The 21,122-nt window shown below is 37.3% G+C and overlaps 2 protein-coding genes across 14 annotated transcripts in view; one reads left to right on the top strand and one right to left on the bottom strand.

The window, feature by feature from the left end:
• The window catches only part of CSPP1 (centrosome and spindle pole associated protein 1), a 183,888-nt gene that overhangs the window by 3,454 nt on the left and 159,312 nt on the right, over window positions 1-21,122 (top strand). The gene's annotated exons all lie outside the window — the stretch shown is intronic.
• Window positions 1-21,122, bottom strand: part of PPP1R42 (protein phosphatase 1 regulatory subunit 42) — a 44,412-nt gene that overhangs the window by 23,021 nt on the left and 269 nt on the right. The window contains exons 2-4 of the mRNA XM_047783818.1: window positions 9,044-9,210; window positions 7,048-7,186; window positions 4,686-4,802 (exon numbers count right to left, since the gene is read on the bottom strand). Coding sequence (XP_047639774.1) covers window positions 4,686-4,802; window positions 7,048-7,186; window positions 9,044-9,210 — 423 coding nt within the window. The remainder of the gene's footprint in view (window positions 1-4,685; window positions 4,803-7,047; window positions 7,187-9,043; window positions 9,211-21,122) is intronic.

Raw genomic sequence — 21,122 nt, 5'->3', positions numbered from 1 at the left:
TATATAGTCAAGAAAAAGCCTAAAGAATATCTGTAATTCATCACTGTATTTCCTCAGCACTAGAGCTTGCTCTTGGGTCAGGAGTATGTGTCTCTGCAGCAGACCATTAGGGATCAGTTCTCTTGCTTCCTTTTCTATAATCTATATTTTTTCCTTTCAAACAGTATTTTTTTTCTGTGGACCACAGCAGAATGGGAAGTCATGGCTAGAAAAACTCCCCCCCCATAACTCACTATATATATATATATATATATATATATATATATATATATATATATATATATACATACTGACTCTTTATAGAAAAAGCATGGCCAAGCTGATGGAAATTGTAAAACATCTATTACACCAAGGAAAGAAGGAAGTGCCATTTGTATGTGAGAGAAAGAACCAGATTTTCTGGGAAGCCACACTGAACATTTTATCATATACTCTCTCATCCCATGTCTAGGCAATCTCATCCATAATGGCAGCTTCAGTGACCAATATGTTGAAGACTCCCACATTCTTCTGTCCACTGAGCTCTTGTCTCATATAACCAATTGTCTAAATTGGCCTTTTCTCTAACCTGACTCTTGAGTTCCCTATTTTTCAGAAACCATGAAACCATCCTTGACCCCTCCCTCCTCCACAGTCCCTATATCCAACTTACCACCAAGTCCTGTATACTTACTTCCCAAACAGCTTTCCAATCTGTGCACTCACTTCATTTCTACCTATTCGGATTTCCGCCATCTCTTACTTCCTAGTCAGCCTGGCTTCTTTCAATCTGTTCTCCACACTGTAGCTATGCTGATCTTTTCAGAATGCTCATCTATAATTACATCACACCTGACTTAAACACCTTTAGTTGCTCCCCACTGTTCTTGTGATACAGGCAGAACTCTCTGTCATGACCTGTGCAGCCCACCTGCCCACCAGCCTCTATTTGCACCATGCGCCGTCTTTACTCTGCTTCCCTTCTTTCATCTTTGTCATATTCTCACCTGCCCCAAGGCCTTTGCAAATGCTATTTTCTTTACCTGGTAAACCCTTCTGTCCTCCCAGAGTTCAGCTCAACAATACCTTCTTAGGGGACGCCATCACCAAGTTCCCTAAGGAAAATTTTCGTTATAGGCTCTCAGAGTGACATACTTCTCCTTTGTATCCCTTGCCACTGGTGCAATTTTACTTTTGTTTTTGAGTGATTATGTGCTTAATGTTTCTATCCTCTCAATGCTGAGAGCTCTTCAAGGTCAGGGACTGTATCTGGTTTTTGCTCCCTGTTATCTCCCCCATTGTCTCGCAAGCACTCCCACATGGTAGATGTTTTGAATGACTGAATAGGAAGAAATAATGCATGCATGTATGAATGAATGGATCTGAGGTTGGAAGCAGGACAAGAGTTTTAAAGAAGTTATGTGGAACTTTTGAAAAATTTGCTGATTAGAGGCACTGCAGACATGGAGAAGAGAGAGGAAAGGCAGAATTTATCTTCTGTTTTTCCCTCTACTCCTCTACCACCATCACCTCCCCCTCCCTTCCAAGTCTCTGCCCTGGACCTTGGACTAGGGAGTAGGATAGATGAGGGGAGCTTGGGGGAAGGAGTCCTTGGCAGCTGTGGGTCTACAGAAGTGAGAGGAAGGGAATTAAATCCTAAACAGCAGGAGGGACAGAAGCCACTTTACTCAGCTTCTTCCAGGTCCTTATGCGGTGCCTCCCCCTCTAATGTAGCCACCCCTCCGTGACTCTTAAGACCCTCAGTAGTCCAGGGTATTGGCATCGTTAGGAAATTTCCCAGCGACCCAATTCTTTTTTCTTTTTGCTTTTCTTATTTCTGCTGGAGAGCTCCAGGATTTCAGTTGCCATAATAGTTTTTTCCTTTGTTACATGTGTTCCTTTAACTTTTCCTTAAATATCTTTTTCACTACTCAGACCAGAATTTCGATTGGAAGATTCCAAGTTATTTAACCATCTTAAGGGACCATTATTTTTTCATTTTTTTTTTTAGTTCATGGATTTTCTGTAGACATATGTTAGAAACCTACAGTGTCCATATAAAGACAGCTGGTCTAAGCGCTAAAAATGTTTGGGTAATTACAGTGGTTTTGTTAGAATTTTCTAATGGTGTCTACTTCCTTTTCCCCATGGTACAAAGCTGTCCATTGCTGAAAACTCTGAGGATTGATGTCAGTGACTTTATGTATGGCATGTTGATCTTTCTCTCCCATGGCACAGGGTTTGATGTCAGCGGCTTTGGGGCAACTTCGATCAATGAGCATAAAGAATAAAAAAATTAAAGCTAAAATAATGGAGATGCTGCTCCCAGGAATATATACAGAGAAATAAGTTCTTAATACGTTTTACAGTCTTCTCTGCTTATTTGTTTTCTGAGTGTTCCTTCCCCTCTCTCACTATAATGTAAGTTCCTTGAGAGAAGAGACCCTGACTGTCTTATTTATCATAGTATCCTCAGTGCCTAGGACATGTTTCTGCAAGGGCACATATAACATAATAAATATTTTTGAATAGCTTAACTTGATAGTGAGGTTCAGGAAAAGCTACACAAAGGAGGTGACATTGAGTTCAGTCTTAAAAATAAGGGTTTATTTAGACATTGCTAGACTGAATAATCAGTAATGAGGTTCTTTATTTTGGTTACACATTTATCCTGGTTATGCTTTATAAATGGCCTGAGAAAATAATTGTAGGCAAATAGCTTGGTTTTAATGTCATTCAGAAAAACTTCCTTTGGGATCATTTGGAGGCTAGCATTGTTGCCCTTAACAAACTCCTTTTCTACTCAGAGTTAAAACCATAATAGAGTAAGACAGTAAAAGTAATGACAATAACTGAATTGGATCTTGGTAATTATGATAATTAATAGCTAATCAGATCTTTCAATATATATTCATATATTCACCACTCATTACTGAACATTTATTTGCTAAGCATTGTGCTTAGAACTGGGGCTTCAAAAACATTCAAGGAAAATACTTACCTTGCAGATGTAGGATACTGGAATTCTCCACCATTTACTCCCCAGGAAAAGTGAACTTCTGTGCTTAGCCATTGTGTTGGGTCCATGGGGTGAATATGGACCCCCGTGCATATCCCAGGTCCTCTCTATTTAATCAAAGACCTAAACTCCATGCTCTGTCACTTTGAATAGGAATCACATGTACAGTATATCTTATATGACTACCCAAAATCCTTTGAAATACACAAAATCATTGATACAAATACTGTGAAATCATAGGAAAATTAAGTAATTCTGATGAATACAAAAAATGCTCAATGGAAAAAAAAAGTTGAAGGGTGGTCTAAAAATTAAAATATTTTTGAAAAAAAATTAAAAAAATAAAATATTTTTGAATGCAGAATTCATCTCATGAATTTCTCAATTCCTTCATACTGTTAAGTTAAAATGACTAATTGAGTCATGCTTCCTTATTTGTATTTTTATTTTAAACATCTACTCTGACTGTTCACTGGCATTTTGAATATTTGGGGGAATTCATTTACAAATGAATGTAAGAATAACATTTCTTTTCATTATTATCTACTGCTTACGGTAGTCATGAGATGAGCCAGGTAAAAGTCCTGAATTTGGAAACAAGAACAGGCGTAACTTTTTTAGGGTTAGCAGGTAGGTGTCTAGAAGGGCTTTTGCTTTTTTTTTCTCTTGCGCCGCCGCCGCACACATGGTCCATGGAGGTTCCCAGGCTAGGGGTTGAATTGGAGATATAGCTGCCAGCCTACACCACAGCCACAGCAACGCCAGATCCTTAACCCACTGAGCGGGGCCAGGAATCGAACCCACAACCTCATGGTTCTTAGTGGGATTCATTTCCTCTGCGCCATGATGGGAACTCCTAGAGGTGCTTTTGAAACAAGAGTTTTATTTATGGGGAAAAGAAGCCTATTCTTGCTCCTGTGGTCCTATGTAAAGAAAGTATATCACAGCTCACCCCACTGCCAAACCAGAAACTGTGAGGACATGGCAATGGTTCAGTTCACATATGACTGTTTGCAGGAAGCCTTCCCTAGCCCCAGGCTAAGTTAGCAATACCACAATACTTAAGAAAACAGAATCATGTTGCAGTCCCATCACTCGTTGACTATGGGGTTTTTGATTCCTGACACTGTATTCTTTCTTCTTCTGCATGGAGTAGTTTAGTGCCTGGCAAGTACGTAGGTGCCCAATATATGTTTGAACAAATGAGTAATTAAATGAATGTGGCATGATATGGCATAACATGACATGAATATAGCTAGTGCCAATTAGAATAAATTAAAGATCCAAGTGTTTTCCCAAGGAGCAGCAGCCAGGAGAGAGTTTGGATCTAATCACAGCTAATAGAAATTCATTCATTAGGAGGTCAGAGTTAAGGGGCAAGAAATCTAGTCTCTAGAGGAGAACATTTGAAAGAAAAATAATAGAGTGGAAAAAACATACTTTCTTCTCAGAAGAACATTTTTCTGTTGGTGAGGGATGGAGGCATTGGGGTATAAAAGAGAAAACCAGGTAAGACAGCAGAATTATGCAAAAAAAATACAATAAGAAGTAAAGATTCATAAACTAGTTTTAGGACTAATTCAGAATAGTTTTTATAGTAATACATTTTATATGTATTTAGCAAAATAAATATTTTTCAATCACAATTTCTTATAAATATTTTTAAATGAATTTTTCTTTACCTTACCTTCACATGCAGAAGTTGGTTGTCAACTGCTGTGAGCTGTTTAAGATTCTCCAGTATTTCTAAGTCTCTTATGTCATCAATATTATTATTGCTGATATTCAGTATAGAGAGGGATTTCTATAAGAAAAGTAACTAAATTAGAATAAATAAATAGTCTAATTGAATACTATATGTAGAAACCAGAAATCAAATCTGTGAAAATTTTAAAATTGTCTGTTCAGGCTGTTTTGCTCTTTGAGGCAAAAAAAATAAAATAAAATCCCTTGGAGATTTTGTTTTTATGCTATATTTTTTTCAGATGGAACTTCTAGAGCTATAGTAATTGTAATGTAACTTACTATTTTTGTCCAAAGTTCCTTCATAAGTCATAAGTCTTCAAGATGTGAGAAATTTATAGAAAGAAGCCAAGAATCAAGAAGCAAAGAGAGAAGAAAGATGTCACAATAAGCAAATAATAACAAGCAGAAAATAATGCTTGTTTCAGTTTAAGCAAATTATCGTTTTGTGTTAAATATCTCTAAGATTAGGAAGAAATTTATCTTTGTTTTTCTAAATAGGAAACTTGACCAAGAATGAAAGAATATCTGGTTTTTATTTTTATCTTTATCTCTACATATAATTTTCTCTTGATAATTTATATGTCCAGAAACCACTAAGAATGACAATTGCTAATTAATAAAAAGTTCAACATTAGCTGTTAATGAGGAGGACATAAATATACAACAGAGCAACACTAAATCTAAACTATCTTAAAATCTAAGACCAAGGATTTCTACTAAGTTGAAGACTACCCACCCAGGTATCTACACACAGCCAACCTTTATTTGTTTCTTTTTCTTTTTTTCTTTTTAGGGCTACGCCTAGGGCATATGAAAGTTTCCAGGCTAGGGGCTGAATTGGAGCTGCAGCTACTGGCCTATGCCACAGCCACAGCAATGCAGGATCTTAGCTGCATCTGCAGCCTACACTGCAGCTTGTTGGCAACGCTGGATCCTTAACCACTGAGCAAGGCAGGGATTGAACCTACATCCTCATGGATACTAGTTGGGTTCTTAATCCCGTTAGCCATAACGGGAACTCCCCACAGCCAACCTTTGGAGAAGACACTGCCTGATACTTTCTCAAACTTCAAGTATGGTTTAAAAAGCATGCCTTATATTTGGAATTTCAGAATCTGCTTGAATCTGTGCAAAAACAAGCAAGCAAAAATGTTTTCAGTGGCATTCTGTAATAAAACTAGCCGTCCCCACAGTGGAATCAGTTTACTTGAATCTTTTGAGGTTGAGCTGAGACACAGTTGTTTCTATGGGTTAATAGAGTGGGTGGAACAGGAATCTGATCACTCCTTTCTTTTTCAATTTAAAGCACTACCCCAGGAGTTCCCATCGTGGCAGAGTGGTTAACGAATCTGACTAGGAACCATGAGGTTGCGGGTTCGGTCCCTAGCCTTGCTCAGTGGGTTAAGGATCCGGTGTTGTCGTGAGCTGTGGTGTAGGTCGCAGACGCGGCTCAGATCCGGAGTAGCTGTGGCTCTGGTGTAGGCCGGCATCTACACCTCCTATTAGACCCCTAGCTTGGGAACCTCCATATGCCATGAGTTCGGCCATAGAAAAGACAAATAATAATAATAATAATAATAAAATAAAATAAAATAAAGCACTACCCCATAATTGTTAACAGTTTAGTTTAAAAAACCTTCTACTGCCCTCCATTTCTGGGCCTTCTAAAATAAAACCAGTGAAATCTGTTCCATTTACATCTCTTGCCCTAGAATTGAAGGTAGCATGTCCTAACAAGTCTCATTTTGAGGACACTTCTACGTGATATGACTGGTTGTCAGGTGATAGCTGAAGCAGCAAATCTGTGCTCCCAGATCTCCCTGCTTCAGGTGAGGCAGAGCTCTATGCAGTGCAACCTACAATCAAATCAGAATCCAGTGAGAAAATGACTTATCATTATAAAGGTTCTCCAAGTTGCTCAAATTTTCCAAATAATCTTGCATTCCTCTTTCCTTAGGTTTTTTTTTTCCCCAAAAAGTTTATAAAGTTTGAGTCATGATAACCACACCAAGGTCAAAATATGAATGAGTTAACATCTGTATTAGAACTTCATGCTTTATATAACCTTTCCACATTCTTCTTTTGATCCTTCCAGTTACCCTAGAGGCAGGCATTATCATTCCCACTTTATAGCTGCTGAGTCTGAGAAAATATGTAGGAAAAATTAATTTTAGCTCTCAAGTTCTTAACTGACCATATAAACATGCAGAGTAAGTACAACATCCAAATATACCTTCACCACTTTTTTCATTATGAATATGAATCACTGTATTTTTTGTTAGAGTACTCTAATGTGGCCTTACTGCCAGAGAATGAAGAGTTCTTGGATCAAACAGGAGCTTTTCTCCAGGGGGAAGCCTCTGACTCTCAACATGAAGCTCTCTTAGTCCTTCTAATCCTTCTAAGCCTTCTATGACAGCAATGTAATTGCCCCCCAGATATCTGCAAAATATCAAACGTATTTCTAAGTAGACATTATGAGAACACATGGTCTATAAATGTGATAAAAACATAGTAACAAAATCATTGAGCAATGTGAAAATTATACAGTTTACCCTTGAACAGTGTGTGTGGGGGTGTGGTTAGGGGTGCCAACTTCCATGCAGTGGGAAATCTGCATATACTTAGAGTGGGCACTCTGTATCCCTGGTTACCCTGCATTTGCAAATTCTGCCAACCATGAATCATGGATTGTGTAGTACTGTAGTATTTACTATTGAAAGAAATCCATGTATAAGTGGATCTGCACAGTTCCAACCCATGTTGCTCAAGGATCAGCTGTCCATGCAGAATGTTCTCTTTACACTGGAGCAATGAAAGATTTATTTATTTTACTCACAATTAAGTCTAAGGAATAGTCTAAGGAATAGTTCTATCAGTGCTCCTCTTATATTAGAGTGCATTAAGCATCATCTGGGTGGAAGTTCCTGTCGTGGCTCAGTAGTTAGCAAACCCAACTAGGATCCACAAGGTTGCAGGTTCCATCGCTGGCCTTGCTCAGTGGGTTAAGGATCCCAGGTTGCCGTGACCTGTGGTGTAGGTCACAGACGCAGCTTGGATCCTGAGTTGCTTTGGCTGTGGCGTAGGGCAGAGGCTACAGCTCTGATTCGACTCCTAGCCTGGGAGCCTCCATATGCAGATGCAGCCATAAAAAGACAAAAAAAAAAAAAAAGAATCATCTGGGTTATAGGTTTAAAAATGAAGAATTCTGAGCTTAACCCCTAGAGGTTCTGATTTGGTTACCTAGGTTAGACCCAGTAAACTGCATTTTTAAAAATTAATGTATAGTTGATTTACAATATTGTGTTAGTTTTAGGTGTATAGCAAAGTGATTCAGTTACATAATTTTTTTCAGATTATTTTTCCATTATGGGTTATTATAAAATATTGAAAATAGTTCTCTGTATTATACAGTAAATCCTTATTTGTAATCTGTTTTATACAGCAACGTGCATTTGTTTGTTTGCTTTTGCTTTTTAGGGCCGTACCTGTGGCACATGGAAGTTGCCAGGCTAGGAGTCAAATCAGAGCTACGGCTGCCAGTCCACACCACAGCTACACTAACTTAGGATCTGAGCAAAATCTGTGACCTACACCACAGCTTGTGGCAATGTCAGATCCTTTACCTATCGAGCAAGGTCAGGGATCGAACCCACATCCTCATGGATACTAGTTGGATTCGTTTCCTCTGTGCCAATGGGAACTCCACAATCTGATTTTTTTTTTTTTGTCTTTTTGCTATTTCTTGGGCCGACTCCCGCGGCATATGGAGGTTCCCAGGCTAGGGGTCGAATCGGAGCTGTAGCCACCGGCCTACACCAGAGCCACAGCAACACGGGATCCGAGCCGCGTCTGCGACCTACACCACAGCTCACGGCAACGCCGGATTGTTAACCCACTGAGCAAGGGCAGGGACCGAACCCGCAATCTCATGGTTCCTAGTCAGATTCGTTAACCACTGTGCCACGACGGGAACTCCCACAATCTGATTTTTAATAAGCATTTCCCACTCTACTTTTTCCCCCATTCTAAGTCCTTGGCCTGCTTTTTGAGAAGCAGTGATAATTCACCAGTTGAGCCTACATAAGCCCTTAAGACAGCTCACCCTCCTGCAAAAGAAAAGTTTATGGGGACTAATAAAACACTAATTGTTGAGTATTACATGTATAACAATTTATTTTGTAACACTAATACTGCAAAAGAGTAAAAATGAGGCCTGTTCCACAAAACTACAGATAATGGGAATGCCTGCATATAATGATGACAGCAATTACCTTATTTAGAAATAAAAGCACTTACAATTTTTCCAGTTTCTTTAATGATCTGAGGTTCTCCATAGATGAAATACAATTGTTTTGTAGATATAAGTGGGTCAAGTTTGTGGCATAATTCAGGTTAGTGATTTGACTAATACGGTTATCATACAAATATAAAACACTTAGATTTTTGCAAAGAGAGAGGTTGTCCTAAAAGGAAAACAGAAACAAAACAAAAAACCCGAAAAAACAGGTCATACTTAAATTTCTCCTGAAAACTTAGAGGTGTGTTTTTAGCAAAGTTTTTCACTTAATCATTCTACACATTGATTAAGGTTCCTGTAAAAAGATAGTATTCATCTGTTACAGCAGTAAATACAATATTAGAATGATTACAAAGTTAATTCTAGGTTTTAGTATTCTGTAACCACATCATAAAAATTGTGCTAGTTAAGAAAGATTTTCCCTGTGCAAGCAGTTTCCCTTAGAAGCAATTAGGCTTCTCTGGAGGTTGAAGCATCTAACAAATTTTGCTTCAGCGTTATGAATCAGGGATTAATCTTTATGATTGGAAGTAAGCTGTTGTGGTTTATAGTACTGAAAATTGGAAGTCATCTAGATATTCAAAAACAATGGATTAATAAACTATTATAATGCTACTTAAAGGGAATACTGTGTAATCCATTCAATATCCTTTAATTTCTTAAGTAATACCTTGTTGATATCATAATAAAATGATAACAGTACATTCAACATGACCCATTATTGTAAACTTACATGAATACAGGCCTAGAAAAAAGACTGAAAGAATACACCTAAATGTTAATAGTGGTTTTCTCTGCAGGGAAGGATTACAAGTCCATTTCTTTCTTTTTGTATGTATTTATACAAGTGGATGCCACTTATTTTTGAGATTAAAAAAAAAGGTATTTTTAAAAGTCCATCACTTTCTTGTGTGGTAGTAGAGAGTTAGTCTAGCATAATTAGGCAAGAAGTAGAGTGAAATTCTGCTCAAAAAAAATCTCAGCTTTCATTAAGTTAATAAGACTTTTTAAAATATAGCCACATCTTGGGAACTTTAAATCTACTAGTTATTCTTAGTGTGAATTACTTTAACCACTTTGCTTTCCTCCTAACAAAGATCATCCAGACTGAAAGATCACTGGTTGTGAGGGTACAAAAGAATGTTAAATACAGGCTCTCTGGAGAAAGCGGTCTGTGATGTTATGATGAGGTAGAGAGTTCTCTGGGCAATAAAAGAGAAACAGGAGATTGGGACAGCTGGGGAGAAGGCTCACCTGGAAACTGGAAAGGACTATTGAATAGGAGATGACTATTGAAGGTCCCTGCCAAAAAAAGCCCCCAGAACCCGATTGTCTTAATTGACAATTTTGCCTGGAGCTTTGTGTTTTTTTCACTCATTCATTTGTTAAATTAAATATTTATAATTAATATGAGTTGGGTGCTGTACTGGATGGGGGATTTGGAATGATGTGAAAAAAAATAGATATAATCCCTTCCCTCATGTTCCTTATGTTTGCAAAAAAATTTTGTTCATCTATAGCCTTTAGTTGTTTTATTATAGACAGTGGATACCAATACAAATGACCTAAAAGGGTTATTGTTGCCTTTAAAGTTTCCCAAATTGAAGCCAAAAATTAGCTCAGCACAGAGAAAATTAGCTTAGCACAGAATATATATTCAAGTAAACATAACCTTGCCTGATATAACTGACGTAGTATAACCTACATGTATAGAACCAGTTAAATTATACACAAAAGTATTTCACTGTTAGTGTTTTGAAATATGGTACTTACATATTAATTATTATTTTGATATGTTAAAAATTCATATTCCAAGGCTCTGGAATTATACAAAAGTAATAATCTTTGAAATTATTTTCAAACATATAATTCAAAATCTTGTTTGCTACACTATAAAGTATTTTAGGAGACCGTATATATTTAACAATTACAATGGTATATTTTATACAGAAGTTTAACATACAAGCAGGAAACTGAAAACATAAAGCTGATAAATCAAAATATAGTTAATAAGTATAATCAAAATATAGTTACTAAGAAGGTATACCCTAGCACCAATTTCTAAACTTTACATTAATTGTGTAAAAATAAGAAATAATTTCAGAGTTCTTACAATTGCATCTATATTTTTGTCTGAAAAATTTATATGAGTTATTTTCTTCAGATATTGTGAAATGGTTTCTTCTTTTCGGGATTTAAGATTGATGTTTTTGGCAATTAGATCCAAGGTCAGTCGAACCATGATTTCTCTATAAATCAAATGCTCAGCAATAGCTGTCTTCTGATACCATGTTAAGAAGCAGTATTGTTTTATGCCCAACTTTCTAAAAGTTAAAGAAAAAAAAGGAGTATTATGTACATAGCAATTTAGGAAAAATTATTTTGAGTTACTCTTTTATTTTCCTGTCTAAAACCATTTGATAAACTAGTTCATAGACATTTTTAAGTCGCATTTAGGGTTTTTTTCTGATTATTAATCTGTTTTTTTATTAATTCTTTTCTTTTTTTTCCCTTTTTGGCTGCTCTTTGGCACATGGAGTTCCTAGCCCATGGATCAAATCCAGGTTGCCACAGCTGCGGCAACACCAGATCCGCCCACTATGCTGGGCTGGGCATCAGGCCCATGCCCCAGTGCTCCAGAAATGCCACCAATCCCATTGTGCCAAAGTGGCAACTCTGTATAGCCTTAATTATTTTAATAAAAAGATTTAAAATACCAAAATTAATTGAATACACAGTGCACATTCACTTTTACTTTTATATCTTTTCCTCTCCCTAGTGCTTACTTCTTATTGTGAACATCTTTTAAAGGATTATTTTTCTCTCTTGGAGTGAAAAGGACTTCTCAGTATCATCTAGTCTTCTCACATGAAGTAACTAGGGCCCAGAGGTTTGTCCCAAAGTACTCAAGTTAGTGACAGTTGAAAATGAGACCAGGTTGATCTCATGGTTGATGGTGATCATGTTTATTAATCTCCCAAATCAGAACATGTGGTATGAAAACCTTGAGTGTATTCACAGGTTGGTGCAAAATACTCAATGCTGGCCTTGACATTTTGTTGCTACAACTGTAATCCAGAAAGAGGCAACATGATGTAGTGTTTCTTAATCCAGACTGCCTGGATTGAGAATATTGGCTCCACTGGTCACTGGTTAGGCAGTCTTGGGTGTATTACCTCAGTTTCTTATAAATTTAGGATAATAATAACCTACTTTCAAGGCATATTGTGAGGATTACATGAGATAATCATGTGTAAAGTACCTGGTACCTAGGTCAGAAAATGTTTGCTATCATCAGTATGCTACTACTGTTTTGTCCACAGATGAGGCCAACGCTGTTCACTGTTTCACCTGGAATATATTAGGGTTGTTAAATAAGGAAAACATGATGTTAAAATATCGCTCTATGTAAGATATCCATATATGTTCCATAAGTTTGAAATAACCCAATTTTTCCAGTCATCCAGAAAGTATAGCTGTTTCAGTGATAGATGCCCCTGTTTCCCCAATTGTGTTTCTATTCTCTTATTAAAAATGTAACCAAAAGTATAGTTTAGAATGAAGCATTTTTATTCCAGTGTATCTGGAATTTCACCACCCAAACACCTCAATTTGTGTGGTATTCTGGACATGAAATAAAGGCTTAGGAGGAAAAAATGACTGAAGTGAAAGATAAAATTTGTGTTCTCACACATTGGCTTAGAATTACCCAGACTATGTTATATAAAATGCTGACAATAAAGTATTTGGAGATATAGAATATATTCTTAGATTCCTCAGAATGCAAAATATAATATACAGAATAAAATTGTAAAATCTTCATAGATGTTTTAAATTTTCATAAATTCGTTATTTTTATAACAAAAAATTTAAGTTTATTGTTTATAGATCAGATTTCAAATATGACACAATATTATTCTGAACAAAGTTTCTAGTTAAGCGTACGTAACTTCTTAAAATATTTCATAATTAAAGAATAACACTACATCCATAGGTCAACTTAAAATATAAAACATTAAAAATACATTTGTAACCCCTCTGTTCCTTTCTCTCTAGTCTCAAATTTAAAGTTTATCCTGGAGTTCCCGTCATGGCTCAGGGGAAACGAATCTGACTAGTATCCATGAGGACGTAGGTTCGATCCCTGGCCTCACTCAGTGGGTTAAGGATCCAGCATTGCCGTGAGCTGTGGTGTAGGTCATAGACGCAGCTTAGATCCCACATTGCTGTGACTGTGGCATAGGCCAACAGCTGCAGCTCCGAGTTGACCCCTAGCCTGTGAACTTCCATATGCTTCAGAGTAAAAAGATAAAACAGAATGGGAGAAAATATTTGCAAGTTGTTTGTCTGATAAGGGATTAATATTCAGAATATATAGAGAACTCAAACCTCAAATGGCAAAGAACTTGAAAATAATTGCAAATCATACATCTGATAGGGGTCTACAACTCAACAAGAAAACAACCTGATAAAAAAATGGGCAAAGGATTTGAATAGACATTTCTCTGAAGAAGATATAGAAGTGACCGATACACATGTGAAAAGATGCTTACCATCACTAATCATTAAGGAAATGCATGTCAAAACTACAATGAGACACCACCTCACACCCGTTATGATGGCTACTATCAAAAACACAGATACTCTCGTGTTAGCGAGGATGTATCATTATTGGGACTCTCCTGCATGGAATGTAAAATGGTAAAACTGCTGTGGAAAACAATATAGCAGTTACTCAAAAAATTAAAAGTAGGACTATCAGCAATCCTACTTCAGTATACATACCCCAAAGCATTGAGAACAGAGTCTCAAAGAAATATTTGTACTCCCATGTTCAAAGCAGCATTATTCACAATAGCAAAAACATGGAAGCAATCTAAGAATCCACAGGTGAATGAATAGTAAACAAAATCTGGTATATACAAAACTATGGAATATTATTCAGTCTTAAAAAGGTAGGAAATTCTGAATTATGCTACAACAAGGATGAACCTTGAGAACATTATGCTAAGCAAAATAAGTCAGTCACAAAAATAAAATATTATTCCACTTAGATGAGGTTCTTATGAGGTTCTTAGAGTCATCAAAATCACAGACAATGTAGAATGGTCATTGCCTGGGCCAGAGCAGAGGAGGGAGAATGGGGAGTTATTGTTTAACAGGGATAGAATTTCAGTTTTCCAAAGTGAAAAGAGTACTGGAGGTAAATGGTACCAATGGCCATATAATATTTTAAATGTATTAAGTACCACTGAACTGTACACTTATTAAATGGTTAAGGTGGTAAATTTTATGTTTTACCACAATTTTAAAAACTGGAAACTAAAAAAGGGTTAAGAAGCAAGAACAACCAAGGTGTAGAGATAGTATTAAGCTGTACTAATTTAGACAGTGTGGACCTGGGGATAGATACATAAATGAGAAAACAACCAGGCATACAGTGCTGAGATAACTGGTTCTCCATAGGAAAAAAATAAAATTAAACCTCTAACTCACTTCTTACACATTAATCAATTCTAGATAAAGACCAATTGTGCGAAGCAAAATTTTAATACATTTAGAAGAAAATATAGATCTTTCTCTTAAAATTAGAATAGGGAAGGAGTTTTTATATAAGCTACAAAAAATATAAAACAAACTTTTTTTTTTTCTTTTTAGGGCTGTACCTGTGGCATATGCAGGTTCCCAGGCTGAGGGTCTAATCGAAGCTACAGCTGCTGGCCGACACCACAGCCACAGCAACATTAGGACAAGAACTTCCATATTTTATTATGTTGAGGTAGTTTCCTTCTATTACTAGTTAGTTGAGTGTTTTTATCGTAACAAATCAGGTTATTGAATTTATCAAATTTTTTTTCTGCAGTATGTGTTTTTTTTCCCTTTCATTCTGTTAATCTTGTGTATTACATTATCAGTTTGTGTATGTTGACCATCCTTGTATTCTAGGGATGAATCCCACATATTCATGGTGTATAATCCTTTTAATATGCTTTTGTATATGGTTTGGTTATGTTTTGTTGAGGATTTTTGCATCAATGTTCATCTGTGATATTGGTCTATAATTTTCTTTTGACTTTGGTATCACAGTAATGCTGGCCTCACAGAATGATTACAGATGTGTTCTCTTCTGTTCAGCGTTTTGGAAAAGTTGGAGAGGGACTGGTATTAAAATGTTTGCTAGAATTCACCAGTGAAGCCATCAGGGCCAGGGCTTTTCTTTGTTGAAAGATTTTTGAGTACCAATTCAATTTCCTTCCTAGTTACATGTCCATTCAGGTTTTCTTTTTCTTCATGATTTAGTGCTGGTAGGTTTTGTGCTTCTAAGAAATTTTCCTTTTCATCTAGGTTATCCAATTTTTTTGGCATACAATTGTTCATAGTATACTCATAATACTTTTCATTTCTGTAGAATTATAGTGATGTTCCCACTTTAGGGTTCTTAGACCCTCTAGCTAAGAGTTTGTCAAGTATGTTGATCTTTTCAAAGGACTAGCTTTTGGTTTCATTGGTTTCCCTCTATTCTGTTATCTTTTTCATTTACCCATGCTCTAATCTTTATTATTTCCTTCTTTCTGCTAGCCTCGGTTTAGTTATTTTTTTTTGTGATTTCTTGTCTAACCCATTGCTTATAAAGAGTGTGTTGCTTATTTTGGAGTTCCTGTCGTGGTGCAGCAGAATGAATCCTGCTAGTATCCATGAGGATGCCGGTTTGATCCCTGGCCTCGCTCAGTGGGTTAAGAATCTGGTGTTTCCGTGAACTGTGGTGTAGATCACAGATGTTGCTTGGATCCTGTGTTGCTGTGGCTGTGGGTAGGCTGGAAGCTGCAGTTCCAATTCAACCCCTAGCCTGGGAACCTCTATATGCAGCAGATGAGGCTCTAAAAAGCAAAAAAAAAAAAAAAAGAGTGTGTTGCTTATTTTGATTTTTCTAGTTTTCTTTTGTTACTGATTTTTACCTTCATCCCATTGTGGTTGGAAAAGATACTTTGTATGACATCTTTTAAAATCTGTTGAAATTTATTTGTGGCTCACCCTGGAAAAAGTCCCATGTGTACTTCAGAAGAATGTTTTTATGTTGTTGGGTAGAATGTTCTGTATATGTCTGTTAGGTTTAGTTCCTTTATTATATTATTTAAGATCTCTATTTCCTTACTTTTGTCTGGTTGTTTTATCCATTATTGAGAGTAGAATATTGAAGTCTGCAATTAGTATTGAAGAACTTTCTATTTCTCTCTTCAGTTGTTAGTTTTTGCTTCATATATTTTGATGGTCTTTCATTAGGTGCATAAATGTTTATCTCTGTTATCTTGTTATTTATTTTCTATATGCCTTATAGGTTTTGTCTTTTATTTTCTACTTTCTTGTCATTTTTTCAGTGATTTTTTTGTAGTGAAACTAAATTCCTTTATCATTGCATTCTGTATATATTCCATAACTATTTTCTTTGTGGTTACCATGGATATTATATTTATCATCCTCAAGTTATATTAGTCTAATTTCAATTAATTGCCAACTTAAATAATATATAAAACTGTTCCTTTATAGCTCTGTCCCCACCGTTTTGGTTGTTGATGTCACAAAATTACATCTTTATACATTATGTGCCCCCAAATGCAAACCAACAATTTTTTTTTTTAAGGGCCACAGGTATGGTATATGGAAGTTCCCAGGCTAGGGGTTGAATTGGAGCTACAGCTGCTGGCCTATACCACAGCCATGGAAATGCCAGATCTGAGCCGTGTCTGTAACCTACACCACAGTTCACAGCAACAGCAATGCTGGATCCTTAACCCACTGAATGAGGCCAGGGATTGAACCTGCAACCTCATGGATACTAGTTGGGTTTGTTACTGCTGAGCCACAACAGGAACTCCCACACTAACGATTCTTTTAAATGCATTAGTCACTTAAATTATGTAATAAAATGTGGGGTTACAAACTAAAGTTGCAATACTAGATTTTTTGACTCATTGTTTTTTAAATGTATTAGTTTCTTTTCCATGTAGAAAAACAAAAAGTACAATTACTAACCATTGTTACAACAATACTAGCTTTTATAATTGCCCATGTATTCACTTTTTTTTGAAGTCTTTATTTCTTCATATGGATTTGAATCACCATCTAATATTCTTTCATTTTACCCTGCTGGTCTCCCATGAGCATTTATTGCAGGGCAGATATAATGGTAATAAACTCCCTCAGTTTTGTTCATCTGGGAATGGCTTAATTTTTGCCTCACTTTTGAAGGACAGTTTTGACAATATTGGATTCTTGGGTGGCATGTTTTTTTTCTTTCTTTCTTTCTTTCTTTCTTTTTTTTTTTTTTTTTGTTGTCTTTGCCATTTTTTGGGCCGCTCCAGCGGCATATGGAGGTTCCCAGGCTAGGGGTCGAATCGGATTCGTTAACCACTTCGCCACGACGGGAACTCCATGTTTTTTTCTTTTAGCACTTTGATTATATCAATCCACTATCTTCTGACCTGAAAGTTTCTGATGAATAATGTTTTCTCTTTGCTTTTTAGGGCCACACACACAGCATATGGAAGTTCCCAGGTTAGGAGTTGAATCGGAGCTGCAGCTGCCGGCCAATGCCACAGCTACAGCAGCACCAGATCCGAGCCAAGTCTGCGACCTACATCATGGCTCACGGCAACGCTGAATCCTTAACTTATTGAGTGAGGCCAGGGATTGAACCTGCATCCTCATGGATACTAGTCAGATTTGTTTCCATTGCACCACAATGGGAACTCCCTGTTTGGGTTTATTTTTTTAATTGTTACAGGCTATCTTTGTGCTGAGTATCAGCTTGAGGTGCAAATTCAAGGTCTTCTCAGATTTTTTTCTGAGCTTGGCCCTTTTTCTTGGCATGTACAGGCGACTTTCTGTTTTTCTCTTTGTATGCAACTGCTTTTGAATGCCCTCATTTTATTGTCTAATTTTCCAAAAGGGGAAAAAGAGAAAAATAAAGTGTGTGTGTGTGTGGGGGGGAGCAGCAGCCCTTTAAATCCCCCTGTCACTTCAGCCAGAGGGAGTGGGGCTTGCAACAATGGGAAGAGGTACAACCTCTTGTCTGCATCCCTGTGATCAGAAGCAGCAATCAGTGATTAGAGGGCAGATTCTCAGTATTTCGTGTACTTTTTGCCAACCTGGCTCCTGTGAGCTGTGCATAAGATGCTCCAGAAACCCCTGCACAGCTTCCTACCACAGGATTCAGCCTGGGGGATGGGTAGCTACTGTAGAGGTAAGATCTGAAACTGACCAAAATGAACCACAGTTTACGCGGTTTGTCTAAGCTTTTCCCTGTAAGTTGTAAGCCTTCGATAGACTCCAGCATTACAAAATAGTTACAGCAAACAGGTTCTGCCAGTTGTAGCTATTACTTAGGTGAGGAGGCAGATGCTACATTTTCTGCCATATTCCCAGAATCCTTTCTGCCTTAACTCTTTCATATACATTTACAAATTAAATGATCATAGTTTCTGATGTGGAACAGGGGGATTAAGAATCCGACTGCAGGAGTTCCCGTCGTGGCGCAGTGGTTAACGAATCCGACTGGGAACCATGAGGTTGCGGGTTCGATCCCTGGCCTTGCTCAGTGGGTTAACAATCCGGCGTTGCGGTGAGCTGTGGTGTAGGTTGCAGACGCGGCTCGGATCCCGCGTTGCTGTGGCTCTGGTGTAGGCCGGTGGCTACAGCTCCGATTGGATCCCTAGCCTGGGAATCTACATATGCCGCGGGAGCGGCCCAAGACCAAGAAATAGCAAAAAGACCAAAAAAAAAAAAAAAAAAAAGAATCCGACTGCAGCCACTGGAGATGCTACAGAGGTGCAGGTTCATTCTCCAGCCTGGTGCAGTGGGTTAAAGGATCTGGCTGAAGCATAGATTGCAGCTGTGGCTGGGATTTAATCCCTGGCCTGGGAATTTCCATATGCTCTGGGTGTGGCCGTAAAAAAAAAAGGTTACCTTATCATATTCCATGAAAAATCCTGTCAGAATTTTGCTAGGAATTACATTGAATTTTTAAACAATTTGTGAAACACTAACATCTCTCTAATACTGAGCCGTCTTTTCCAGCACTATGGTAAGTGTTATACCCATTTTAGGAGTTCCTCTTTAATGACTTTCAATAGTTTTATAATTTTCTTCCAATTAAGGCCATACATACTTTTTTTAAGAGTCATTTTCAGGAATCATATATTTTTGCTGATATTGCAGATGTCATTTTTTTGGGGAATTACATTGTGTTTATTGCTTAAAATTTTTAATATTTAAAGTATTTTAAAAATATGATTTCTTTGGCCCATATTTTCAAATTTTAGAAACATTTGTGGAAATTTGTACAAATACCAAAATTTGTGCAAATACCAATCTGTACACTGGAACCTAGAGACCAAGGCAATTTATAGCATAGACATTCATGAAAATTCAGATGATCCAAAATTTCTCTGTTTTAGCCCAAGTTAGCCCATGTGATAACACTTTGCGGGGGAGGGGGTCCTAATCTCAGGGAAGCAGAAGAGAGGGAAAAAGGAATGAGAAAGAGATCAAGGAGAACAAATATATGATAATGTGTAACCCAGCCACAGCATGTTTTCAGAGGGGACTTTTGAAATGGCTGTGTTTCCTCAAAGTCTCACTATGGAGGAAAGAAGGAAAAGTAAATCATTCATGGTTCCTGTCTCCCAATGGCCAAAGTTACTCCCAAAGGGCATCACTTCCTTCATAGAACAGGGTTGCTCCCTCATGGCCACCTTACAGCTGAAGTCTCCCTTACAGCTGAAGTCTCCTGCTTCAGAAACCCTGTCATACATAACCTCTTTACCATGTGCATTTTTACCACGGTTACCAGTGTTAAATATATATTTGTATAGAAATAAATTTAATTCTCTCAAGACAATTAGAAAAGGAAAGGGGCTAATGTGATATATAATTATTATATTTAATAATATATTTATTAAACCAGGGGAAGGCCAATGGATCTCATCAACAAGCTACAGGCAAACCTTCCAGGGGTTTGAATGTGGAAAGGGAGAGAAATGAATCAAACCATAACACACAATAATAGAAACTGTTAATTCAGAAGAATGTGCACTGTAGCAGTCAAATCCACAGGAGAGGATTTGGTTTCATCAAAACACCGCCATTCACCTGGTTGATATAATACTAAATTTTTATTGGTACTATATAGCTTGTTTTAGAGGAATTATAAACTTCAAGAATTTAAACTAAGCCTCGTTTGGATTTGGATACATTTTATTTATTTATTTATTTATTTATTTATTTATTTATTTATTTATTTTGTCTTTTGACCTTTTAGGGCCGCACCAGCAGCATATGGAGGTTCCCAGGCTAGGGGTCTAGTCGGAGCTGTTGCCACAGCAATGCCAGATCCCAGCCATGTCTATGACCTACACCACACACAGCTCAGGGCAGGCAACGCTGGATCCTTAACCTACTGAGCAAGGCCAGGGATCCAACCAGCAACCTCATGGTTCCTAGTCGGATTTGTTTCTGCTGTGCCAGGACGGGAACTCCTGGATACATTTTAGAACAGTATACTAAAAATAATTATGTCAACACTTGTGAGACATCCTTGATTTTCTTTTAAAAGAGGTTCATTATTTTCTAAAGTTTGAGAAACTGCTTTTTCAGTTTTTCCCTACTACATATCTCTTATCTCAGGGCTCCTCTTGCTAGGATAGCTCCATCTCTATCCTAGCCAGTTTAGAGCTGCCATACATGCGCTCTGGCAATCCATTTCAGTAGACCGCTTGTCTTTCATAGTTTGGGGCTCCTACCGGCTAGATGCAGGGGACGCTTCCAGATCGAGTTTTTGTATATCTCCCTTAGCCCCCAATTCAGTGGCTTCCGGATGCTAACAAATCTCTCATCCTAAGCGTTGTGGGTACCCTTCCACCAGTGTCTTCTTCGTCTAGAGTTATTTCCCAGCCTTGCCTGATTCTAGGCCTTTGTTTAAAATAGAGATTTTCAGACTTTCTGAAAGTTCTAGATGTTTGGAGATAAGACTTGTGAATCTGTATTTTAACAAGTGCCCTGTAAGAGTCTTACTAAGTTTGA

The sequence above is a fragment of the Phacochoerus africanus genome, chromosome 6 (assembly GCF_016906955.1).
Source record: "Phacochoerus africanus isolate WHEZ1 chromosome 6, ROS_Pafr_v1, whole genome shotgun sequence".
In the NCBI taxonomy this organism is placed as follows: domain Eukaryota; kingdom Metazoa; phylum Chordata; class Mammalia; order Artiodactyla; family Suidae; genus Phacochoerus; species Phacochoerus africanus.
Note: the sequence above shows the minus strand (reverse complement) of the source record. Positions and strands in the feature narration are given on the sequence as shown.